Here is a 24713-nt window from a genome sequence, read left to right on the forward strand (position 1 = left end):
TGTGAAAAATCGTGAAAATACGTTTGTTTAAAATAGTCCAACTAAGCAGCATTTTATAGTCCACAGTTTAATGAAAAATATGAAATTGAAGTTAATGAGTCCAACCATTTCTTCATAATCCAATGTGAAAATTATTTGCAGTGAAACGATCTAGCTAAACAGCCTTATATCCTTTAACTATAAAGTCGTCGTCCTTGGAATACTGCTTCCTACTTGCCTTATTATCCCTCTTTTGCCTGTCAATGCCAGGTTTAGCCATGTTGTTTACGATAAGTCGTTTCCACTGTTTAGTAGTAAAGTTAAGTGGACTTCCGAGACCGGAGTAAATAAAGAAGTCGTAGCAGACACCACCGAGAACTGCGCCTGCAAAACTGCCCAGTATAGGACCGCCGAGCCACCAGCGCGGTTCAGTCCACAGTTCTCGGCCGTATCCGACGCAACTCAGAGCGAAACGGGGACCGAGATCGCGTGAAGGATTCATCGGATATCCGCTAAGAGCACCTAGGGAGGACCCCAGAGCCATAATCACGAGTGCAAGGATGAAAGCACCGAGAGAGGCACCAGGAGGCTATAAAAACATGTGAGCAGCTCCCTGCGCGTGCTACAGCTACCCACACTATTGTCGCGGTCACCCAGTGAGAGAACTGTGATGGTGAGTATGGCGGTGTTGATTATGTTCTGGAACACACTCAGCCCGATACTCGATAGGCTAGATGGGTACGTCACGAAGAGCGCACTGCTGCCACTTGCCGAGACAGTCTTGTCGGGGTCGAGTGTGGTCTGAGTATTTCAAGTCAAGTGAGCTTTTGTAAGAAAGCGAGAAAATGATCTATTACCCACCAAAGCCTGACTATAGATGGCATACACGAGCAGACCCCCGCAGAACATACCGACCAGCTGGGCAACCCAGAACTGCCACACCATCTTCCACGGAAAGCCACGGAATACAGCGAGTGCTAGTGTGAGCGCAGGGTTGAGATGACCACCACTAACACCACCACTGATATAAACACCTGTCATTACTGCAGATTGGTTAATTCGCACTACCATACTTTGGCCAACAGCTCACCTGCAATACCCCAACTCCAATACAGATTTGTATTTCCTGATGGCAGAATGTAGCTCTGAACTGACGCACCCAGACCTATAATAATGAATACCATACTCGCTATAAACTCCGCCAGTGGTTCGCGAAAATTCTCACGAACAATAAACCACCAGGAGAAAATAGGTTCATTTGGGTCATCAAATTTAGCCTGAGTTTCAGGGGTATTAAGCCATTGATTGTGCATCTGACCACCAATCTGACCTGTTTCATTCTCATCACCCTGGGAATTTTCAGGTTTCTGATGCTCGTCTTGCATTTCCGTATCAGCCATGGCTTTGTAGTAGGAAGGTTCTTGGGATTCATTGTCAGGTTTGCCATGGTCCCTGTTTGGTGCATCCCCTGGGTCTGCGGCATCGTTGATCACACCGCCTATCTGGCCACCTGTCCTGCCGATAGTGTTCTGTCTGCGCGGTGGAGGAGGTGCTTGGCGAGGTGCTTTGCGCGGCACTTTACGAGACGGCTTCGTGCTCTTGTATCCGGGTTTATTAGCCATCCTCGAGTATATATGGTCGGCAACCGCGTCGAGATCCCTCGTTGAACTTGCGCTGGCGTTAAAACCGGACGGTTCGCCAGTATACTCCCCCTGATCCGACCTATCAGGCATGGTCCCTCCTAGTTTAAACAGCGGCTTGTTCTTCACGCGCCGTAAGCGCTCATCATGCATTGCTCTCGCATTTGGGTGCAGTGTCTGCGCCCGTCCAGACTGGCGCCACTGAAATTCAGGCTGTTGTGCAGTGGATTGTCTTTTACGTGACTAGCATTGGCGGCGTGAGTAAGAGGTCCCGTTGTTTGCGCTGCGCTCACCATTGCTGGGACTGTATTTCTTAGGTTATACTCCTTCGTTGGTGTAAAGTCTAACTCCGAGGAGTTGAGGAACCGGCGAAACAAGAAGGCGGATTTCATGTTATGTCGTCATCGTTTTAGAATTTTGAGTAAAGTAAAAGCGGATATATGCATTAGAAAGAGATTCTACAAGACGGTTTAATTATATTTATATAAATAAATGAGCGTGTATCTATCTGGATGTTTACTTCTCATCCTTGTCATCATCCTGGTCATCCTCCTTGCCATCTTCCTTGTCCTCTTTGTTCTCATCTTCTTCCTCTTCCTCCTTATCCTCCTCGTCTTTGCCATCCACCTTGCTCTTTCCATCAACCACCTTGTTCTCGTCGCCCTTCTTCTCCGCCAAGATAGCGCAGTGCTGTCCGCCGGCGCTAACGAGCAGAGCGTCGACTTTAGTGAGAGCAGTATTATCAATCCGTGTAGGTTCCTCGATGCTCTCCGCCGCACCGTGGCCGAGCTGGCATGCATTACCGTATCCCCAACTATACACGTGACCTTGATCGCTAACAGCAAGGTTGTGTCTAAGCCCTGCGCTAATCTGCTTTATCTTGGTCTTCGATGGACCGTCTTCCCAAGGTGTATTTCCAGGTTTTGGCTCGTCTGGTGTAGGTGGGGGAGGAAACTGTATTCTGACAGGCTGGTCTACGTACTCATCTGCAATAGTACGAGGCGCCTCAGTATCTTCCACATTCGTTCCCAACTTCTTAGCTTTCTCGTGTCGCGCATCATCCGCGACCTTTTCGTTGTTTTCGAGGATAGCTTGGTAGGCTGGATGGTCTTTGCTCAAGCCCAGCTCCTTACCGTCGCACCTACCGCATCCCCAGACCTGGCCGTTGTCGAAGAGGAAAAGGGTGTGGTGCTCGCCTCCGCTGATCTGCACAACGCGGCTGCCGTCGTGCTGATCTGGGTGAAGGGCATCAATAGGCGTAGGCACAGCAATAGAGTCCTCATAGCCATCTCGGTCATCACTGACACCCGTCTGACGCATTTTGTTCAACCCCCAACCGAACACAACGCCGTCTTGGTCGGTCGCGAAAGAGTGGTATGAGCCTGTACCAACAGCAACAATCTTTCTGAGGTGAAGAGGCTCAGGAGTGAGGCCATTCAGCTTGCGTCTCTCTATTACCCTTCTGCCGAGCTGCTGCTGCTGGCCGTTGCCCCAAGCGTAGACGATGCCGGCTGTGGTGAGAACGAGGGCATGGTCTGCACCACATACAGCTTGCACGGCGCGATGTTTGGCGAGTTGGGGTAGGATTGATGGTAAAACTTGCTTGCGTGCTCCGTTTGGCTTGCCGTCGAAACCGAGCAGACCGTCGTTGGACTGTGGGGGGAGTTAGGGGCGTGCTTAGTGAAGCTAGTCAAGTCAAGTCCACCCACATTGAAAGAACCCCAGGCGCGTAGTTGACCTTGGTCGTTGATTGCTAGGGAGATATAGTCACCTGCAGCGACCCTTACAGCCCTGAAGTCATCCAAACCGTCGACTTTCATCGGGACCGTCTCGAGTTCTTCAGCTTCAACGCCAGTATCAGTAGTGATTCTGCCGAGGGACATACCGTCATTAACACCCCAGGACCAAATCTTGCCATCGGAGTCAATCATGAGATTGTGCATTCCACCGGCAGCAATCTGTTCAACACCTTGTGGACCGAGATTGTTATCATCGATGGCATCCTCAGTCCATTGATGTATACGCGGTCTCTTGATCTCACCGAGAGTGTCAACGCCTAAACCAAACTGACCAAAGTCACCAGTACCAAAGACTAAAAGAGTTTTAATTTGATTAGTTGAAGTTAATTTTGGCAGCGGATTCAAAGAAACTGGTTCGATCGCGGGTAAGCGGGGTTTGGCTGGCTGGCGACGTTTAGTTGGCTTAGAAGGCTCATCATCGCTATCATCGCTTGCCTTCCTCTTCTTGGAAGCGGTGGAAGAAGTGTGTGCGCGTTGAATTGGTTTCGTAGGGGATTTAGGGATATTTGAGGCGACTCTTTTAGATTGACGCGTTGGCTGGGAATCTTTGGGTTGTAAGTGGGTGTAAAATACCTCTATTACAATCACTAACTCTTCACGGGCATATCAAACACTCTTGGTGGATTAGAACCGAGGGAATCACATCGAGGAAATCAAATACAAATACATTCTAGCCAATATTAAAATTACTATGCACTCTCTGTCCTGCTTGCTTCTTCTGATACGCGAGATCCAACTTTGAACTTCCGAGGTTGATAATTTTCACGCAGCCATCTCTATCTTTTTCGAGTGTGGTGCATTCTGAGGGGAATTAGTGGTGTACTAGGAAGTATTCAGACCCACCTGCACAATAATATGCGTCTGAAATACCTGGACCACCGCAAATAACACCTAATGTAAGCGTGAGTGGTGTAAATGAATAAATAAAAAGGATAAAACAAACATTTACCACCGAATGTACCAAACGCACATTCATCGCAGATCTAAATTAAAGTTATTTGTGTCCATTATAGCCATTCATTTAACGCACTTTAACAATCGTCTGTGGCCTCACATAGGAATCACAAACAGGGCACTTTCCATCACATTTGTCACATAGCCTCCCGATTGATATTCCTGGCTGTCTTCTACACATGATTAGGTCTGGGTGGTGTTTGGACATTTTGGCCGTTGGAAGAAGACGGGAAAATGAATCAATTTGATTGGTTAAACACCATTTTACACCGGAGACTGTCTAGATCCAGCAACTTTATTCGCAATAGTTGAAATAACGGGTAAATTGAGTAGACTGCCGATGACTGGCAGTTGCCTGAGGAAGTTGAGGATTACGGGGAAGAAAGAGCCAAATAGGTTGAGGAATCCAATGCACTCAACTACAAACCCAATGAAGGTATACTTGAGGAGTACTAGTGTTATTCCCCCAACGAAACACAGCGTACCTCTAAGCTTATAAGGCCTACTGAAAAATACAATAGTCTTCTGCATCCCAATTAGAAGTATAAGCCCTGTTAAGAAGAGCAAATTCCCCAAAGCCAGCAAACTAGCGTCGAAGAAGAGTACGACACCTAGAAGCGTGAATAATCCACCGAATGAAGTCAGACCAACACCGATTTCTGGGTTTTATAAGGTTATTATGGTACACGCGCCAAACCCACCCAAACTCACTCTGTAAATCTGTTAAAAACATTCTCCCACTTCTTGGTTATATACGTCCAAGAGTTACGTTCAAGATGGAAGATGCCTTGTTCAAAATCAGGTGTCACTTGAATTCTAAGCTGCCCAATCAGAGGCAACCAGCGTTGCTCCTCGTTGCTCTCGAGGAAACTATCAAAGAACAATCCCCAGAGCAATCTCAAAGCCCACTGCCAATCAGCTACCACAGCTTAATCTTGAGTACTCTCGATGAAGCAATCAGCTCAAATAATACTGAGATCATCTCCTCTGCAATATACTTGGAAGCCACCGTTATCAAATTCATCGACAAGAAGATATTGCACAACCAATATCAAATCTTTGAATCCCTATTGCAGCTACTGAGCAAGTTCACTAGCAACACTCCCACTCTCAAGTCCTTACTTGTTGTCTACGAGGAGTTCTTTAAATCCTTAGACACCCAACAACTCCAATTATCCTCCTTCAAATCTGCTTATAATGACATATTGAAGCTATCCATCGACAACAGACCAAAAGTTAGAAAACTGGCTCAATTTTCAATCTCAAACATCCTCACAGACACCCCCAATCATCCACACACTTACCTTCCTATAACCACCTCTTGGGTTATCAAGTCTTTCAACGATTTGGTTAAAAGATCCACACACGCCCCTTCTGAATCTGGTATTCACTTGTGTGCCTTTGTGCACTCACTCGATTCCATCTGGCCAATTCAATCCCTCCCTAAATTGGCTAATTCCCTCTTAAACACTCCACACCTCGGCAATTCATACCTCACTTCATCCTCCTACCACCTTCTCAGTCAATTACTCGCCAACAAATCCTCTCACACCACCTTCGATCAAGAGAAGCTCAAAACTCTCGTCGATTCCATCACTTCTTCTCTCCCTAAACCTGATGACACCCTTTTGCTCTCTCCTTGGCTCGGTATACTTGACGCTGCAATCTCTGCATACGCTAGACTTGACCCAAATGCTGCCGCTCTTGTTATTTTGAACGTTTGGCCGAAAATTTTCAATTCTCACGGTCTAGCCAGTACCAGCACCGATGTGCGTAAATCTGCCGAAATTGCATGCTGTGGTATCATCAGATGGGGTGTGAGTTTGGATATGATAAAGAACACTATAGACAACAACGGTGGTGTCAACCTATCTCCGATCCTCGACTCTATTCTCGCAAGCTTAAAGGGTATCTCACACCGTCACTCCATTCCAAACGTCCTCAATGTTCTCAACGCGCTCATCAGCAAACTTAGAGTGCGTTTCTCATATCCAGGCCCAACAGCAGCACAGTGTGAGTCAGCTTGAGAACTCTTGATACACATCAACTAACCACCTCATCTTAGCTCTCATCGCACCACATCTCACAACTATCGCCGATCTCCGCCAGATGCCAAACTTCGAATACAGGGAGAAGACGGACGATGTATTTGGTATGGCATTGGAAGTGTGTGGACCAGCCTATGTGCTTGAACTCCTCCCTCTCAATCTCAGCCCATCTCTCCAAGCCAAGGGCAAAGAAGGCCGTGCGTATCTGCTGCCAATTATGCGCTCACGCATAACCAACACCTCTCTCAACTACTTTGTCAAAGAATTGGTCCCACTCTCATCGCAGATGTTCGAGTTCGCCTCGCAGTCCAAAAACCAGGGCAAGGAACTCGAAGCAAAGATATACAGCACTTTGATGGAGCAGATCTGGAACACCTTCCCCTCATTCTGCAATCTGCCAGTAGATATGACTGTTGGTTTGAATGATGAGTTCGCAAGCATGCTCAGCAATGTACTCTACTCGCAGCCTCAGTTGAGGTCATTCGTGTTGAAAGGACTGCGCAACCTCATCGAAAAGAATGTATCTTTGCAAAAGTCACAGGGACCAACAGAGGAGCTCAAGAAAGCGTTCAATGGAATGGGTCAAGAGGAGGCAACAGTCAACATCAATTACCTCAAGACCATCGCACCAAATCTTCTCTCAGTGCTATTTGACCTTTTCGGCACAGTCAGCAGGGAAAGCAGAGGTATGGTTGGTGAAGTTATAGCCGACTACCTAACCATAGCCTCTGAAAAGGTTTGTTGGGTGCTGGGATGATAGCATTCTCTCGCTAACACGCACACAGGACATTAGCGGCACGTATAAGAAGATGTCCAAGTCACTCCTTGAGACGCTCCCACAGCACAACGTCAAGATGGCGAAAGCAGCGAAATCTAACAAGACATTCAACGCAGCATCTGACAATCTAGTAGCACCACACACGACGATGGATCTGCTAATCCTACTCTCACCCCATCTCAGTGCAAAATTGGGTGCAAATGCCTGGGAACTCGCTACGTCTGAGCAGGTGCTAATGAGCGAAGACCAGGCTGTTCAGAAAAAGGCTTACAGGATGCTCAACAGACTGTGCGAGAACCACAGCGGACTCTTCACACATGACGGCAGCAGAATCGAGAAAGCCATCAACACACTCACTAACACTGACAATATCAGCGGTGGTGTGAAGAGAGATCGCTTAGAGGTATTCACGCTGCTTGTGCGGTTCATACCGTCAGATAAACTCCACTATATCGTTTCTGTCGTCCCCGAAGCGGTGCTTGGAGTGAAGGAGACTAACGAGAGAGCGCGATCTGCTGCATTCGAGCTGTTATTAGAATTAGGGAGTAAAATGGCACGCGGTGGCAAGATAGAGAGGGGTGTGATGGGTGAACATGAGCATGAAGCTGATGGGATGGAAGCAGAAGCAGCAACATCAACTGAGACAGTGGATGCCGATATCAATGAATATTTCACCATCCTCTCAGCAGGTCTAGCTGGTTCTACGCCGCATTTCATCTCTGCCACGCTCACGTCTCTTGCGCGCGTTCTCTTCGAATTCAAAGAGTCAATCGACACAGCTCTAGTGGATAATCTGCTTGGCACGCTGCACATCTTCGTCGGTAGCACCAACAAAGAAATCGTCAAGTCAGGTATCGGGCTGGTCAAGGTGGCTATAACGTCGCTCTCCTCGGAATTAGTTTTCGCGCATCTCGCCACTCTCATACCCGCGCTGCTTGGATGGAAGAGCGAGAACAAGAATCACTTCAAGGCGAATATCCGCCATATATTCGAGCGTCTAGTGAAGAAGTTCGGAGTCGATGTTGTCGATGCGCATACACCGGCTGCGGACAAGAAACTCATAAGCAATATCCGCAAGCGCACACAGAGAGCGAAGAAGGGGAAGAGTGACAAGGATAGAGAGGACGAAGGCGACATGCTCGACCAGGATGAAGATGCAGGCAAGAAAGCTAAAGGCACGGACGCGTTCGAAGACGCTCTCTACGGATCTGAGTCTGAGTTCGAGGAGAGCGACGACGAAGATGGCAAGGAGAAGGGCGCTAAAGGTACTGGCAAAGACAAAGGCGGTAGAAAGGGTGCGAAGAAGAATACCAACAACGCTTCTGATACTTACATACGTGAGGATGATGGCGAACTTGTCGATCTGCTCGATAAGAGCGCTATTAATAACCTCACCTCATTCGATCCATCCAAGCAATCAAAGAGGAAACAACCAGGCCAGGAAGCGCAGAAATATGAGCTCGACGATATGGGCAAGTTGGTCATCAAGGATGATGACAACAAGGAAGCAGAAGAACAACCTGACAAGGTCGCCGGTTCTGCCTACATCCACAACTTGGAATCAGAAGATGGTATCACGATGGGCAAGGATGGTAGAGTGAGATTCAACAAGAAGAAACGCGACAGGAGCGTCGAAGGTGATGACGATGACGATGCTCAAACTGATGTCAAGATGAATGACGATAGTGATGCTTCCAAGAAGAAGAAAAAGAACAAACAGGGCACTGTGGGTGTTGGAAAAGAATTCAAATCAAAGGTGGGTGAAGAAATGAGTTTAAATAACTTAAAACTAACCTCATAATACAGCGTGCAGGCGGCGATGTTACTGCTAAAGGCGGCCAGCAACCTTATGCTTACGTACCTCTCAACCAGACCAAAAAGCTCAGCAGAGGTGGCCAGGGTCCTCGTCTTGATGTCACTGGTAAGAAGAAGGGTAGATCTGGAAAAAAGTAGCCAATTATATAGAGTAGTATTTATTTTGGATCAATTTAATTTATGTCATTCAATAAAATGTCCATGTATAGATGGTTTAGAGTACAATGTGTGTTTGCAAGATTTGCTAGTGTCCTGTTTCGTTACGGAGTTTTGCTTTTGTTCGTTATTGGTGGTGTCGTTAGTATTACTGCTGTTGCGATTACTACTAGCGCGCGCGACTGGCACCTAGTCAAGAAGACTAAAACTACATATATAAGATGTTTATCTTGTTTCTTTTCGTAAATGTAGAATTGATTATTGCCGTACATGCGTTGCTTGCTCTTGTTATTCGTATGTGAACTATTAAGAGGTTTCACGTGGTCATCTGGAGACTTATAATTTTCACCTGGATGCCTGGGAGGCTTTGCTTCACCACCCGAGGCCTTGTGGATTAGCGGTAAATATATCATATCCTCCCAATTTTTGTATACTGTTGTATTATTCTGCTCCTCTCTCCCTGTCCATCTCCTTGGCTGCTAATTTTCTCTCTTCTGTCTCATCCCCTGTCTCCTCCTCAATATTCTCCTCATCGCTGACATCACAGTCTGCAATAAATCTGCGATCATCGAGTTCTCCTCCACGTAAGACAATTTTCTCATTTAACTCCAGCAAATGCTTCGCGTTATTATCATCCTCTTCGAGCTTCGAGCCTGGATCAACGCAGTCGGACGGAGGGAAGGAGGTATATGGGTATGGTGTTGTTAACAGATCGATTTTGCTCATCGTGAGTGGCATACTTGGCGCGCTGTCGAAGATGCTGACTTGAGGTATCTTACTGTGGAAATACAACTGCTGTCTATGTTCAAGAAGAACGTCGTTTATCATTTTCGAACTGTACGGTAATATCTCAGTGCAGCTCTGGACAAGTGTTGCGGGGATATAGCAACCTGTTACCATCATTCTGGAGAGAGCGGTCGCGATCTTGGCATTATGTGGATCGTGATAGATTATAACTGCGTATCTAGAGTTGCTAAGGGGTTTGTTCGTCTCTATGTGGATGTGACGAATAGGACCTAGATGATTGAGAGGGTACACTACATCAATGCTGTAAAGACCCACCAGCTGATCTGAATACACCAATCAATGACATATCCGTTGCTAAATCCGGCTTATAATTACACCATCAATGTTTGTCAACAACATCTTGAGCTCACAGGTGTCAGACACGTTGTCTACGCATATAGTACTCCCTATCCGCTTTTCGTAGTAATTATACTCATCTTTGAGACTTTACCAACTTTCGTTGCTCCCGAAGCTCCCAAAGCTCCTCCTATTAAAGGAAACGCGTGAACGTAAAGGCGACGAGTTCATAGACATCATATGCATTGATGCCGTGTAAAGCGCAATTTAAATTGCCTGGTAATGTTGGTTGTATTGATATCCCTAAAAAGAAAGACAAGACAAAGACAAGAGTAATTCAATAAAATTGCATTAGATAATAATAATTACAAAGCATTACACATTTCGTCATTTCAGTTTGTGTGTCTAGTTGCGTCCAATTGCGTTTGTCGCGTCAATCACTTCACCCTTAGTAGATGAGGAAACCACCGTCAACAAAGACTTCAGAACCAGTCATGTAGCTTGCGAGCTCTGAGAGCAAGAAGACGACTGGTGATGCTTGTTCACTTGGTTCAGAGAATCTCTTCATTGGAACCAATTGTGATTGAGCGTTAAGGATCTTTGGATCCATACCTTGAGTTTGGTCAGTCTTGATGAAACCTGGTGATGCAATGTTCACTCTGATGCCGTGCTCAATCCACTCAGCAGCAAGACCCTTGGCAACTGAGCTGACAGCAGCCTTGGATGCGTTGTAGAATACTTGACGGAGTGGGTCAGCTGGTCCTTGGACGTTGTAAATTTGTGATGACATGGATGCGATCATAACGATGGATCCCTTCTTATATCCAGTCTCGACCCACTTCTTAGCAGCTGCCTTGGCAATGTTGAATGAACCGAGAACGTTGATCTTCATGATGTAATCGAAAGTTTCTTCGTTTTGCTCAAATGCTGGCTTTGGTACGGAGACACCTGCGTTGCAAACAACACCTGCAACCTCACCGAAGTCTTTGATGATTTGTGCAAATGTCTCGTCAACCTTGCTTTCAATACCAACATCACATTGGTATGACTTGGCCTTGACGTTGAACTCCTTAGCGATAGCATCAGCTGCTGCTGAAGCCTCTGAGCGAGAGAGCATGACAACGTTACCGCCAGCTCTGGCGACGTCCTTGGCAATGGCGTTGCCTAATCCCTTGTTTCCACCGGTGACGACGTAGGTCTTGTTGCTGAAATCAATGCCGATCATTTTGTTCTTGTTTTGAAGATGAAAGTTGTAAAGAAACAAGCTGTGGATCTGTGGATATTTATGTCTGTGGAGTGCAACCCTAGCATCATTACAATAAAAATCGATCTGATTAACAAATCTAGCCTGAAAATGAGCAGTATGATTGCAAGAGCTAGCCTTCATCCCACGCTATCTTTGCGCTATTCTTCGATGTGTCAAAATTTTGCGATTTTACGCCAACAGCAGGTGGGGTAAGGCGTAATAATTACGTATTACATTCCCCAAAGATCACTAGAATGAATGAGGCATCATAAGGCTGTGAATCGCTGAGTAAGCGAACTTTCTAGCAAGATCTACCGCAACTCCTCGGAGTGACGTCATCTCCGGATAGCGCCCATGATGTAGTGGGTGTGTAGTGGGTGGACGGACAGGAAAACTAAAATCTTTCAATTCGTCACCGCAGATTTCGGCACATGAATAGGTTAGCTTACCCTGGCAATTGAGCTTGGTGCAAACGCCGAGCGAAAACAACAAACGGATGTCAATTACGTCACTGATTTTTATATCACTTGAAGTAGCATACAGAGAAATTGCTTTTAAAGCGATAGCCACTTTTTCCCTTTAAGCATCATAGCGGCGTCGTTTCTACAGGAAATGCAAAAAAAGAATTGTTTAGCTCCGGTCGGGAAGATTGCAAGTTTTCATCTGTGTTGGCATATTAAATATATGCGCTTACCCAAGATCAATGTAGCCAAGACTGGCAGTTTTCAAGTTAAAGCATTGTCACTTGATAGATAGGCATTATGAGATATAGTTAAATAGTTACAAACAGACCCAAAAGCCAAATACCCCTATCGCTCTGACGCAAATACGTTGGTTGATGAATAGGAATAGCTGTCGGAATGATTAGGTGTTTTCGTTGATCAGAGGCTTCCAGATTCGATTAGCTACAAAGATCTTGACATATACATAGGTGAGAGTGCAGTACGTGATGAAAATGATTTATTCGACGAATGTTCAACATTGAAATCCAATTCATTCCTATCACCTGTCTCACCCATCCCTAGATAACTGTCAAGATTTTTCAGCTAATTGAATTTAAAAGAGACATTGAAAGTCAGCAAACAGAAACTTCTCACATTTTGTAGCGACGAAAACTTTCACCTTTTTACACATGGATCATCTCACGGCGTCTTTCCAACGATAATAATGCTATTTCAAGATTTTCAGTCGTCATTTTCTTCCAAAAACACTTCTTGTCTCTAGTATTATCCCTGTTAGCCAGCCAACACCCGTACACGAAGAAAATTTTGTACTACGTAGGTTAAATAAAGTTAATATTATAATATAAACATTTTAAATACAGACCACGCAAACCATCTAAAACTTGGAGCGCAAGTATAGCTGAAGTTGGCTCAGTTGCTCTCTGATCTCTTTGACATCGATAGGTGCGGAGATATTAGCATAGGGAGCACTTGAAAGGAGAGCGAGATATTCCGAGACGCTTTCATCGACTCTGCGGATGGGCAGGGCGCCCTGACCGGTGGCGAAGTTGAGTGTGTGCGACCTCAGCCAAGCCTCCACCATAACGACGACATCAGCAACGAGAAACACGATAGCGTTTTGTGTCTGCCATGGAGGTATTTGAGACTCGAGCATCGTATCCATAACTTCATAAATAGCTGCATATGGTACGCCTGCGTCGTTGAGCGTCGTAGGTACCCAACCAGCCTTCTTCACGCCATGCTCATAGCTGTACTGCTCGAGGATGTTTATGACGGTGTCTGTGGTCTGTTAGTGGATGCAATGGTAATGATAATGCCACGGGTTGACCTACCTAACGGGAATGATATCTTGGATGGGTAGAAACGACGCGCGAGTGAGTACACTACCCCAGCAACAGCATCAAATCGCTCATCAGGCTGCAGCTCCACATTTAAATAGTGAGTGTGTTCCACTAACACTTCCCATGTCTGCGCTATCAGACTAGGGTCGTAGAAATCAGCAATGTGGAAAATAAGTAGCTGCACCTCAAGCAAAGCTAGTGGTTCAGCGAACTCTCTGAAAAGCTCACTGACATTATACAAACGCTGTTCGAGCATTTGTTGCATATTTTGCTTGGCGTCGGGCGCAACTTCCGTGTGTTCCTTCACTGCACGGTAGATCTCCACCTGTACTTGTGCAACCTCAATCTTTTCCTCGAGGTTGGTCATGAACTCTACATCACCAATATCAGACGCAGAAGCGGGATGACGTTGTGATTTTGCATTCGAAAGTGCGAGTGAGAGGTACTCGAGACGTCTCGATAAAGATAAGGGGAACTCGACAGAATCTGCCAGAGATGCTAAAACTCTGGCTGCATCGTAGAAACGCGACCTGCGCACGTAAAACTGCCAAAGCAGCTCGCATTTCTCGAGTGTGAGTGGGTCTCTCATGAGATGTTGTTCGAGATATGGCGACTGTATGTCTAGCAGGAGATCAGTCAGACCCTGAGAAACCAACCAATCATAAAAACAAGAGTGGAAAACAGCGTCATATGATTCTATCGCACGTCTAAACGCATTGCGACGGTACTGCTCGACCTCTTCCACTCTTTCATGTTTCGACACTGCCTGCTCCACCTTGTCCTTAGCCTCGGCAAGTGTTTCGAAAATGCACTCGTAACAGCTCTGACGGCGCTTGTATGCATGTACTCTAGTATCATTGTGCACCTCGATAGGGACTTCCAGTTTACTGTTAGGTTGGAAATAAACACTTCTGCCCTCATTCCAGAATTGTAATCCTAACTCCGCTGCGTCCCACTCTCTTGCGCAGATGAGCGACAAATCTATAGCTCCAGATGCAAATTCTAACAGTCTATACTCCGTGATAACCTCTTTGAGCTTCTCGATGGATAAATTTCTGGCTGCCTTTCCAAACAATCTCAAACTCTCTCTTAAAATGGTACCACGCTCAGCTTTATCTCTTGTTTCGTGTGCTTTTCTAACATTCTCGATGGCTTTATACAGCAAGACATCGTCTGCTGAACAGAAAGATCCGCAACGTTGTTGAAGAATTTCGGAGATAGCGTCGATTGAGATTTGTTTCGAAATTTGCTGATTAATTACTTCATTTACGACATTTCTTGCGATATCCCGGCCGTGGTTTGTTGTCAACAAATCGACGTATGTCAGATTAAGGAACTGCTCTTGAAGATTTTGTTCACAGTGTGAAAGCGTTTCCGAGAGGTTATAGTCGATAAGCAGTAGAATGAAGGATATGCCTTCGATGCACTGCTTTATAAGATGATCAATACCAATCAAAGACGCATGCTCAGCTTTCCATGCGGACTGATCAGTGCGATCGCGTGAGTCGCCTGCTGTCGTTGCGAATAATTGCTGATTGCTTTTTAAGAAAACTTGTAAATCTGCTATATTCCTCTGCGCATTGGACAAAAGCGTATCTGAGATGTTACTAATTTGGCGACGAAGGTTGAAATTGGTTGGGGATAACTTGGTCACCTTCTCCTTCCATATTGGACGCAAGAGGCGTGAGAGGTAGAGAACCAATCCGTTGTGACGACCACTAAACAATATTTCAGTATTTGTAGAGAGAGCTATTAAAAATGTCAGCTTGTAAACGACTGCAAACAAACCACCTCACCATCTAAATTCATACTCGTAGCCGCAGCTGGGTATCCTCTATCAATGGAGACAGGCCTACCGCCAAAGTCATAAAAGAGTCTTCTGGCACTCTGAGTGATATCGGCGGAGAGAGTTGCAGGAGGAGCAGGCTCAGTTGCGATATTTGATCCAGCCGGATAGAGGTCCTCACCCATCGACAGAGCAATTGGGTTACCAGCAGCAATCGCCAATGCCATTGCACATGACTGATCTTTACCGAAATTGTTGAAGAAGGAGACAATTTCTTGATCTCTGCTACTAGTGCTGCTTGATTCGAGGATGTTTCTCAAAACGTCGACTGGACGCTGTTTTGCTATTACACTCAATCCCATGTTGGTAAGAACAAGAAAGCGTCTTGGAAGATAAGCTGTTTGTACCGTCAGCTCACTCATCGCTACTTGCTCCTTGCCTTGTAATCCTTTGCGCATTGATTGGGGAAGTTTATTTGCATTAGCTAACATGCTGCTCTCTTCGCCAATTGCCCATGTCCTACCTTCCAAGATAAGATTGGAGGCACCTTCGACAAGAGATGGTCTGACATTTGCGGTTGTTGTTGTCGTCACTGTTGGTGCTACCGGTTGTTGCTGTGGTATAGTCAAACCAGCAGTACCGACGTCCTGGCCTGTGCATAACAAGCTGTCAAATTCTTCAGAGTTTGCTGATGCAGCAATGTACAAACCGTGACCGTAGTAGATAGAATCGGAGCTGATAAGATTCTTAATAGTGTTCTGATTAGGCTGGGTGGACTGAGGAGGAGGTCTGACGTGGAGCAATTCGAGACCAGTTGGAGCGGCAGAGGGCGAAGGGGTCATGTAAAAGCCATATGAGCGACGATGGTGTGTAAAGTAGAGTCTGACGCCGGTGGAAGTAACAGCCATCAAGTGAACAGACGAGGACTCTGCTGGTGAAATGACGAAAATGCGCTTAATGGAGAAAGTGCGCTGATCTAATATCTGAGGGAAACCGGGACAGAGCATGGCAGCCTGTCTGGCGATTTCAGAAGCGGATGCGACCTTTTGAGTAGCGTGGCCATCCTTACCAAGGTGGTATAGCTCGATAACGGAGTTTGAAGAGAGTGTGTAGAGGCAATTCCGGGCGTCATCGATGGCCAAACCAATGATAGGATCAGTAGAAGATTGCTTGAGGAACGTAGGCACAAAGTTAGCAATAGGGGAGGCAGAGTGATTCGACAAGCTGCAGCGACTCTTGAACCAGCCTTCTTCAGCTTGGTAGTTGAGTTCGTAGAGACAACTGTCAGAACCAGAGAGGAAGATTCTACCGTCTTGGGTGCTAGTAATTGAGACCATATCGACGCCATCCGTGTTTACGGATATCCCAGTGGAGTACAGAGCCAGCTCCCTGGACGGGGAAGGAGCGGCAGAGAGACCCAACAAAGACACGGTAGAAGAAGTGCAAATTACGAGTAAATGCTTGATAGTTTCTACGAAGACGCCAGGCTTTGGCTTAACGAGACCAACGGTGACTATGAGTTCTGGTAAATCTTCGTACGAGGCAAAGTCAATGCCATCGACGTAATCCCACAAGTAGAGCTTGTTGTCTATAGTGATCCAAGCTCTGTCGATATCTGGGAACAAGCCCATGAAGCAACGGCATTGCAGTCTGTTGTATTGCTCGAACAGGCTATCTGGGAGGTGGATAGTTTTGCGCTTAACGAACGCGTTCCAGGAAGGGGAAGGTGGGAGTGTGTAAGAGGTGCTTGCGGATGCTGTATAAGGTGTTAGCGGGTTGTTGTAGCTGGTAACATCTGGTAATATCTACCGACTCACAATTAATCAAATCATCCAATTCTGGTATTTGTTCTGCGTCTTTGGTAAGCCATTCATTTATACAGCTACGCGCTTCATCCAATGGCTTGTAGAATGCTTCTAACGACATGGCTTGGTTGATTCAAGAGAAGGTGTATATATGAAATTCAAAAATACATGTCAAGTACAATTTCTTACGCTTCCTTGTATGGATATGTTAGCTTTGGGCTATCTTTGCGACGCCAGAGCTTCTTTCTGTCGCGATGTAATGTCAGAAGCCGTTGGAGAGGATATGTGCTTATCCTTACTTTTTACCACTGCGATCTTCACCCCAAACTTCAATAGCGTGTTTTGCTTTAAATTCGCGTATGAATCGAGGATCCCTGGTTTGTGGATTTCTTTGTGAGCTTATTCGAGCAACAGCACGCGTAATAGCAAGCACAGAAGCACGAAAAACTCACCAGAGTTCACTGGCAATTCCAAGATCCTTGCAGCATCTCATGAGTGCATTCGATTTAGCCGCTTCTGTCGCGGTTGATATTCCCGTTGGATCAAAGTACTCCTGTTCTCCACGAGCGATGGAGAATAGTCTACCACCACAAACCAGTGCGTATTCTCTGCTAACTATTTTACTATCGACTTGTACGCTCGTACGTGGTGCCAATCCCCATCCACCTGGACCAAAAGCCTTATTGAGTATGCGTCTGTATTTAATTTCAGGGAGGTATATCAAGCCATCTATCATAATAAACCGGTTAAATCGGCTGTTGAGATTCATTGTTTTCACCCACCGGGCTTCACTTCAACGTCAAGCTGGTCGACTGGTTGTGTGAGCAACTTCTCCACTTCAGGTTCAACGCGCTGGGTGGAAAGGCCACTAAAGCTCTTACTCCAGTCATCACTGAACAATGTCGCGTCTTCCGGCTGCTGTTGTAGTTCTTGTTGTGGCTGTTGTTGTGGATATTGTTGTGGTTTCTGCGTTGCTGGTGATGCCGATGCCGATGCCGATGGGGGCTTAAACGCAACTCTAGACTGAAACCTCAGTGTATTCGTTGATATTCCCCGTGAGGATATTTTCCACATGTTCGCAGTATGAGACAAAGGAAACGCATAAAAAGGGAAATGAAAATAAATAAATGAACCAAGTAAATCAATTGCCTAAACATCATTTTGGAATGGACCATACCGCCTAACCAATTGCTTATACTTCCTATTACTCTTCTTGATTCGATTACGTAGCTGCTTCTCAAGCAAAAGAACACAGAAGATAACGAGATCAACGTTATTCAACGATTTGCGCTCTTCCACACACTGGCTAAGCACTATATACGGATTTCGCCTATCTGAGTGACTCCCCTCGTGGAATGAGCCAAGACACTTGCCTTGCAAATCTCTAAATCTATTTGCAATGTAAACCCAATGCGGTCCATTAGCGTTCGAAATACTGTGAATGTGCGTTGATGGCCTCTTTTCAATACGTATTTGCGGAAAATGAGATTCAATCTCTGTATAAACAAACCTATTCGCTGCTTTAGCATCTTGTATATCATGCACACCTCCTCTAAGTGTGAAAATTGGCCACATTCCCCCACTTAGCAATGCTATTTCCTCCTTTTCGGCTACTTGTCGGTGTACCACTGTAAGGTCCAGCTTCTGGCAGTAGAATCTTGTCGGATCGAATAGTCCAGAGGGATATAGCTTCACTAGATCACTTGCAAACGACATGAATGTATAAGCCAAGAAAATAATGCAGATTCTCACGCGCAGGCACATTATATGTCACTTGACCTACAAGCTGACCAAGACATTCTTGCCAAAACACCAACAAGCATAACCGTTAAGAAGAATGAATCGAAATTATAACAAGAACAAAGGATTTAAGTTTTCGACTTGTACGTTTACTAATTATGTGCTTATTGGTTCTTACAGTCACCACCCTCACCTTGTGGAGGAGGTTGAGGAGCATCTTCGTCATCATCGTCGTCTTCATCCTCATCCTCATCCTCACTCTCAAAGTCCTCGTCATCCGCCATATTAGTGAATTCGAGTGCTTTGCCAGTGAAGTAGTCGACTGCGCGTGGTATAACTCTCTCCTTCAATTCCTCACCCAACGAAAAGTCCATCTCTAATCTCTCATCGAGCTCTGCCATTTCATCCTCCTCCTCTTCATCTTCGTTCTCCTCGATACGCGCATGTGGTGGCTTTGGTGGATTGAAAAAGTTGAAAAATGAGTCATCTGGGACAACCTTCTTAACGACTCTGGTTCTGTTAGTGTTTTTGTTGCGCTGCTTCTTTACTTCGATGCGCTTAGTGAGGTCTTTTTCGCCGTCTTCACCCTTCCAACTGATCTCACAGCCCTCAGCTCTGTCGTAGATAAAGTCACCAGTGTAGCCAACTTCATCTTGGTAGTAGTAAGTCTTTGTAAGAGCTGAGTTGGAGAAGTAGTCATTCTCCGCAAAGTGGAAAGTGAGCTGGAAGCCAGCTTGTTGAGATTCTGAGCCAGGTTGTGGAAGGTACGACAGTCTAATGTCAACCAGACGCTCTAAAGCCTCATTGTCACGCTCATTAATTACATCAGCAATTCCTGGGTGATTTTGAAGGGCAGTCAACCAGAATTGAGGGATACCTTTAACGTCGCCGAGTTGCTTAGATGATTCCGATGCTTGAGGGGCTTGTTCGTCGGTTTCTAATTGAAGACCATCCTCTTTATCCACCTCTTCGCCCTTGATAAGCTCCTCAGGCGAAGGCTCCTGTTCACCGGCAATAAGCATCTTACGACGCTGGTAAATTGGTTCATAACGGAGCGCAAACTTCTTCTCTAACTCGAGAATTTCTTTTTGGAACTGAGATTCAATCTTGTTGTGATCAGATTGTAAAGCTTTCAATGCAGAAACGCGCTGCTTGACTTCCTCGGGGAGTGATTCGATGTAGCCTGATGATTTTCCAACTAAGCCAGCGAGGCGGCCTGCATTGAGTATGAGATGATTTACGGGCAGCATTATAAGCCTTTACCTTGCATCAATTGCTGGAGTGCGCCTACAGGCAAATTGGCTGCTGCAGAGGATTCACCAGCTTCATCTTCGCCAATTGCAGCGACAGTTGGCCTGGAATAACCCTCTCTTCCAAGTGGTGCAGCGTTGAGTGGAGCTGTACATCGTCTGAGATTATTTCTGAGTAATTTGGATGACTAACTGTTCTGTGGCGTAGGAGCTCCTGCAGCGCCCTGATTCGAGCTATTAGTCGTTTATTAGGTTAAGTTAGGTTTAACGCACTTTTCTCTCTGGAATTGAGTGTCCGTCTTCTTGGCTACTCATTGGTGGTTTCTGTTTGAGGCACTACGGACGCAGCTTTCAAGTTTTACAAACCCAAATTTTGATATTAACTAGTTCTTTATTGGGTGTTGGTGTGACTTGTAGTCTATACGTTTATATATGCCTCCCCATTGCACACCTCCCAGCACACATCATACCATTCACACATGTACTTGAAACGCAATATTCAAAATACTTTATATTTGTTATTATGGACGCTTGTTTTATTCATTTCCCCGTTTACTCTGGCCCTGTGCCATTTTCTGTTGTTTTTTCAGCTTTTTCATCTGGCTTTGAGGTGTCTTGAGTGCCCTGATCAGCTGGTTTCTCAGTGTTCTCTGGGTTTGATGTGTTGTCTGCTTGGTTTGAATTGTTTGCATTGTCTGTATTCTCCTTCTTATCCTCCTTCTTATCTTCCTTATCCTCCTCCGCTGGCTTATCGGCATTTTCATCGACCTTCTCATCGACTTTTTCTTCCTTGCTATCATTTTCTTCTTTCTTTTCCTCATCTACCTTCATCTCCTCTTGCTCACCTTCCTTCTTATCACCTTGCTCACCCTCCTTTTTCTCCTCCTTCTCGCCTTCTTCTTCCTCCTTCTTTTCATCGGCACCATTAGCAGCCAGTATCTTCTCAAATTTGTCGTAGAGCACCTGTGAACGCTCACGAATCTTGTACTCATTGTCCTCTGGAATATTCTCCATTCCAATGATACGCTTGAGTACCTTGTTAATCTTAGAAGTAGTAATCGCTTCGACAGACACATCGCTATCACCCTCGATCATCTTATACTGAGCATCAGCTTTAGGCATAACTTCAGCCTTGACGGGTTCAAAGCCCAAGAAGATACGCTGCAACTCGTGTCTCCAAGACTTAACCTTTGTTGGCTCATCCGTCTCATCTTCGACGTCGCTGCCAGTAACCTTGTTAGTTTTTCTATGTTCCGTCTTTGTCTTCTTAGCGGAGCTCTTTCCAGTACCCTTACTGCGACGCTTGCTGCCAGCGGCCTCCTCGTCCTCCTCATCGTCCAACTCGTCCTCTGCTTCCATCTCAGCCAGTCTTCTCTCGTGCTCCTCCTCCCAGTCGACGGGATCGAGAGCGATCTGATAGCCCTTGCGCAAATCGCCCTCGCGCTTCTTGCTGCTGTCGTCGAGGTACTTTGTGATTTCGCCTTTGGTGAGGGCGCTCATCTCCTTTGTATTCGCCCACATATACTCGCCCGTGGGATAGAAGCGTATAGCGTAGACGTCCTTCTTCTTCTTAGGCTTGTCTCTCTGAACGCGGGGTGGGACGTTCTCCGACTTGATAATCTGGGTGAGTGGGAGAGTGAGTGTGTATCCAACGCGTACAAACACACCCACTAACCTTCCCCGGCCACGCTGGATAGCCTTTGATCTTTCCAAGCACGATATCGCCCTCGTTGTACTTGTGCTCTGCGTCTCCCGCGACGAATGGCTCTGACCTGCGTTTATCCAATTGTAAATATAATTAATCCCCGCTGATATCCTCCGCACACTCACTTGCGTCCTCCTTTCTTGTTTGCTGACATGCCTCTCGATTCGTACGCGACTGTAATGAAGCAAGAAGTTGGGTAATTCATCGCGTCGGTTTATCGTTTAGTCTATTTTACAAGTTACAGCTCTGGCGTACGGGCGCTGTCTCTGGTCATTATTTTCTCCCGCGCGTACTCTTTCACTGTGTTAGCGTGCTCAGTGAGGATGCGAGCGGCGTTGGCAAGTGAATCGTAGACTAGCCAGCCAAATCTAGTCACCCATGTATACACGGTATACTCAGTATACTCAGTGTTTTCTGTTGCTGCCTGTGTCGCTACCCCCGTCTTCCTCGCCTCGTACAGCTTCCTAAACACCTCTATATTCTCAATAGATTCGGATATTCTATGGAATGTATTGAACAGCGCCACCACTTCTGAGCGTTGTAGTGTATTCGGCTGTCTGTACTTGGTTAGCCTTACACAGACGCTCTATCTTACCTACTTGATTTCATCTCCATCCAATCCGAATAGTATTTTCAACGCCGCGCCTATCCCACTCACTTGCACTTTACCCCAGAGTCTGCACTTATCGCAACCGACGCAATCCATTATCCGCGACACGTTCCGGAAATGTGCCTTGAATTCCTCCTTGAGTATCTGCTTGCCGGGACCACCATCAAAGATGGTACCCTCTTGGAAAGTATCCCCGCACGCTGTAACTCTGTCCATTGTATCGTTCATGTACTGACGCGTGAGCGCATCTGCTATGCCATCTCCAACTGACGTGTCATAGTGATCGAGGAGAGGCCTAGCTCTTGCGACGGCGCGTGTGAGTAGGGCGTGCAAGAAGTATATATTCTGTATCCTTTCCGGATACTGCGAGAGTTTAGTGGTGAAGCAATCCAAATTTGGACTCTGGAACGGGTGTGTGAGTGTGGTGAAAAACTTGAAAATTCTACTCAAACGCACCCATTCGCCAGTCTCCTGGTTGAGCCACTCGGAGCATATGTGCATGGATATAGAGGAGTGCAATCCGCTAATGAGCTTGTAGTACACCCTCTTCTCCACACACATGTCGTTCTCGCCGTCGAGATCGATATCAAAGCCGGGTTCGAGACCTGGTTGCCCAGCACCTAAAGCGCCACCAGCGCCCGTCAACAGACCGAGTGAGGGTGGTGCCTGACTGACCTGGGCTACGCCACTCTGTAGCCTTCCTGAAGACTCAAAGAAGTCAGCCACGCCGAAGCAGTTCTCCTTGTAAATGGTATCCCATACGCGCTGCGCAGATGGTCCTGAATACCCCGTAAAACGTTCAGGATTCCGTGCAAGATCAACGTACACTCCTGAAGGAGAAGAATCGTCTGGAGTGTAGCAGAAATCAGACACGCGTGCAAAACACGCTGGATGATTGCTGTCGTTGGCATCTTGAACGTCGTTGAGGCTTGAAAGTGCTTGTGCTCGCCATTTATGAGGAATTTTAGACTATTTGGGTTTATTTAGGGGACAGATAGTGCGCTGGCATGTCTTACATACCTCGTCTTCCTCAGTTTCAACGCCACAGTCTCTGCTCATGCAGAGAGAGTCTTCCTGCCAGAATGGGCACTCTTCAAAGAGGTCCACCTTGAAATAACGGAAGAAAGGCGTGTGTACGAGGTGGCTAAGTGGCTCGTAGAGGTTGCTAGTAGCGTCCTCAATGGTCTCATAGAGGCAGTACGCGTCTTCAATTTGGCCAGAAGGCTGTCTGTGTGTTATTGGGTTGTATCCAAGGCTATCAGGGCCATATCACTCACGCTGCAATACCTATCAGAATCACTGGGATGCTCGAGGACATTAGCAACACCCTGGTTTGATAGGCTGTGGAGGCTGTTGATTAAACCACAGATTATAAGGCTAACACAGGCATATCTCATTGGAGTGTGTAAACAAGAGTGGATTCCTCTTTGAACCCAAACTTCCATCATCAAAATGGCTAGCAAGCAAGACTTAATGGCTATGGGATTTGAAGAGGCGCGTGTTGATTGGGCTTTGAGTGGTGTGTTCGATTGTTCGTGACATAATCAATCTCAACTACAATCAGCCACAAAGAACGGCAATATGGATGTTGTCCTTGATCACATTGAATCAAATGCGGAGAATCAAGTCCCAGATATTTCAGAGCAGGCAGAACATGCAGAACAAGTGGTGTGTATTCCTCGTCTTCTCTGTCTTCTCAGCACTCCCCACTCACACCGCGAAGCCAGCAAGCATCAGATGCGACGACTGCAACAAACTCTTCAAAGACCAGGCTCTGGCTGGCTACCACGCTGAGAAATCTGGCCACGCCTCTTTCTCTCAATCCACAGAGGAAATCAAACCTCTGACTGAGGATGAGAAGGCTGAGCGTCTCCAACAGCTCAAATCTAAAATGGACGAAAAGCGCAAGGTACAGGCTGAAGCTGGTAAAGAGGACGATAAGAGGAATGAGCTCATAAGGGTACAGCGTGGAAAGGTTGGTTGACTGAATCTGCACAATCTTTTCTTATTTCCCCTTTTTCACAGGAAGATCAAGCTGTTAGAGAGGAGTTGAAAGCAAAGGAGCTTAAAAAAGATCTTGAAAAGAAGAAAAAGGAGAAAGAGGAGGATAAGAAGGCTATGGCACGCGTCAAGCAGCAAATTGAAGCTGATAAGAGGGAGAGAGCTGAGAAGGCTGCCAAGGATAAGGCTTTAAGGGAGGGTAAGGTTGATACAGCAACACCCGCACAACCATCAAAGCCAGTGATCCCTAAGGTATCCACTTCAAATGCTACGGATACGAGACTTCAGCTACGTACTCCTAGTGGACCACTCACAACCACCCTCAAGGTCGACAATACTCTCACAGATGTTAGTGACTTCATCGCTACTCAACAGATGGTTGAGGCTTCCAATCTGACTTTCTCTACTACTTTCCCTGCACGCACCTTCACAGATGATGAAATGAGCAAATCATTAAAGCAACTCGATTTAGTCCCTTCTGCTGCGCTGATTGTGAAGTTCAAGTAGAGTGAAA

The 24713-nt window shown here is 46.2% G+C and overlaps 13 protein-coding genes across 13 annotated transcripts; 2 read left to right on the plus strand and 11 right to left on the minus strand.

Annotated features, from left to right (window-relative positions):
• Window positions 1-154: 154 nt before the first annotated feature.
• On the minus strand, window positions 155-2011 carry J056_002467 (uncharacterized protein; the record flags this gene model as incomplete). Its single annotated transcript, XM_009271732.1, has 6 exons — window positions 155-568; window positions 616-644; window positions 690-780; window positions 841-1022; window positions 1070-1862; window positions 1913-2011. 6 exons carry the CDS (start codon window positions 2009-2011, stop codon window positions 155-157), a joined length of 1608 nt encoding a protein of 535 aa, XP_009270007.1.
• A 124-nt stretch (window positions 2012-2135) lies between these two features.
• On the minus strand, window positions 2136-4023 carry J056_002468 (Protein pim1; the record flags this gene model as incomplete). Its single annotated transcript, XM_009271733.1, has 3 exons — window positions 2136-3272; window positions 3329-3963; window positions 4011-4023. 3 exons carry the CDS (start codon window positions 4021-4023, stop codon window positions 2136-2138), a joined length of 1785 nt encoding a protein of 594 aa, XP_009270008.1.
• A 65-nt stretch (window positions 4024-4088) lies between these two features.
• J056_002469 (PHD finger-like domain-containing protein 5B) lies at window positions 4089-4580 on the minus strand (the record flags this gene model as incomplete). Its single annotated transcript, XM_009271734.1, has 4 exons — window positions 4089-4219; window positions 4262-4309; window positions 4362-4401; window positions 4449-4580. 4 exons carry the CDS (start codon window positions 4578-4580, stop codon window positions 4089-4091), a joined length of 351 nt encoding a protein of 116 aa, XP_009270009.1.
• Window positions 4581-5148: 568 nt separating this feature from the next.
• Window positions 5149-9151, plus strand: J056_002470 (Ribosomal RNA-processing protein 12; the record flags this gene model as incomplete). Its single annotated transcript, XM_009271735.1, has 4 exons — window positions 5149-6385; window positions 6438-7156; window positions 7206-8954; window positions 9005-9151. The coding sequence occupies 4 exons, from the start codon at window positions 5149-5151 to the stop codon at window positions 9149-9151; spliced, it is 3852 nt and encodes a 1283-aa protein (XP_009270010.1).
• Window positions 9152-9610: 459 nt separating this feature from the next.
• J056_002471 (uncharacterized protein) lies at window positions 9611-10262 on the minus strand (the record flags this gene model as incomplete). Its single annotated transcript, XM_009271736.1, has 2 exons — window positions 9611-10185; window positions 10232-10262. 2 exons carry the CDS (start codon window positions 10260-10262, stop codon window positions 9611-9613), a joined length of 606 nt encoding a protein of 201 aa, XP_009270011.1.
• Window positions 10263-10700: 438 nt separating this feature from the next.
• On the minus strand, window positions 10701-11477 carry J056_002472 (putative NADP-dependent mannitol dehydrogenase; the record flags this gene model as incomplete). The annotated part of the gene is made up of 1 exon (XM_009271737.1): window positions 10701-11477. One exon carries the CDS (start codon window positions 11475-11477, stop codon window positions 10701-10703), a length of 777 nt encoding a protein of 258 aa, XP_009270012.1.
• A 1359-nt stretch (window positions 11478-12836) lies between these two features.
• J056_002473 (putative nucleoporin) lies at window positions 12837-17014 on the minus strand (the record flags this gene model as incomplete). The annotated part of the gene is made up of 4 exons (XM_009271738.1): window positions 12837-13240; window positions 13294-15051; window positions 15099-16844; window positions 16906-17014. The coding sequence occupies 4 exons, from the start codon at window positions 17012-17014 to the stop codon at window positions 12837-12839; spliced, it is 4017 nt and encodes a 1338-aa protein (XP_009270013.1).
• Window positions 17015-17078: 64 nt separating this feature from the next.
• J056_002474 (uncharacterized protein) lies at window positions 17079-17967 on the minus strand (the record flags this gene model as incomplete). Its single annotated transcript, XM_009271739.1, has 4 exons — window positions 17079-17139; window positions 17193-17267; window positions 17346-17622; window positions 17676-17967. 4 exons carry the CDS (start codon window positions 17965-17967, stop codon window positions 17079-17081), a joined length of 705 nt encoding a protein of 234 aa, XP_009270014.1.
• A 75-nt stretch (window positions 17968-18042) lies between these two features.
• On the minus strand, window positions 18043-18609 carry J056_002475 (uncharacterized protein; the record flags this gene model as incomplete). The annotated part of the gene is made up of 1 exon (XM_009271740.1): window positions 18043-18609. The coding sequence occupies one exon, from the start codon at window positions 18607-18609 to the stop codon at window positions 18043-18045; it is 567 nt and encodes a 188-aa protein (XP_009270015.1).
• A 188-nt stretch (window positions 18610-18797) lies between these two features.
• On the minus strand, window positions 18798-20198 carry J056_002476 (Putative nucleosome assembly protein; the record flags this gene model as incomplete). Its single annotated transcript, XM_009271741.1, has 4 exons — window positions 18798-19849; window positions 19897-20031; window positions 20077-20107; window positions 20157-20198. 4 exons carry the CDS (start codon window positions 20196-20198, stop codon window positions 18798-18800), a joined length of 1260 nt encoding a protein of 419 aa, XP_009270016.1.
• Window positions 20199-20435: 237 nt separating this feature from the next.
• J056_002477 (PWWP domain-containing protein2) lies at window positions 20436-21793 on the minus strand (the record flags this gene model as incomplete). The annotated part of the gene is made up of 3 exons (XM_009271742.1): window positions 20436-21503; window positions 21559-21655; window positions 21714-21793. The coding sequence occupies 3 exons, from the start codon at window positions 21791-21793 to the stop codon at window positions 20436-20438; spliced, it is 1245 nt and encodes a 414-aa protein (XP_009270017.1).
• Window positions 21794-21826: 33 nt separating this feature from the next.
• J056_002478 (Endoplasmic oxidoreductin-1) lies at window positions 21827-23595 on the minus strand (the record flags this gene model as incomplete). The annotated part of the gene is made up of 5 exons (XM_009271743.1): window positions 21827-22145; window positions 22188-22600; window positions 22655-23167; window positions 23219-23422; window positions 23476-23595. 5 exons carry the CDS (start codon window positions 23593-23595, stop codon window positions 21827-21829), a joined length of 1569 nt encoding a protein of 522 aa, XP_009270018.1.
• Window positions 23596-23650: 55 nt separating this feature from the next.
• J056_002479 (UBX domain-containing protein 1) lies at window positions 23651-24706 on the plus strand (the record flags this gene model as incomplete). The annotated part of the gene is made up of 4 exons (XM_009271744.1): window positions 23651-23717; window positions 23763-23866; window positions 23922-24173; window positions 24224-24706. The coding sequence occupies 4 exons, from the start codon at window positions 23651-23653 to the stop codon at window positions 24704-24706; spliced, it is 906 nt and encodes a 301-aa protein (XP_009270019.1).
• Between the last annotated feature and the right edge of the window lie 7 nt (window positions 24707-24713).

Source organism: Wallemia ichthyophaga, assembly GCF_000400465.1.
Source record: "Wallemia ichthyophaga EXF-994 unplaced genomic scaffold scaffold21, whole genome shotgun sequence".
Taxonomy (NCBI): Eukaryota; Fungi; Basidiomycota; class Wallemiomycetes; order Wallemiales; family Wallemiaceae; genus Wallemia; species Wallemia ichthyophaga.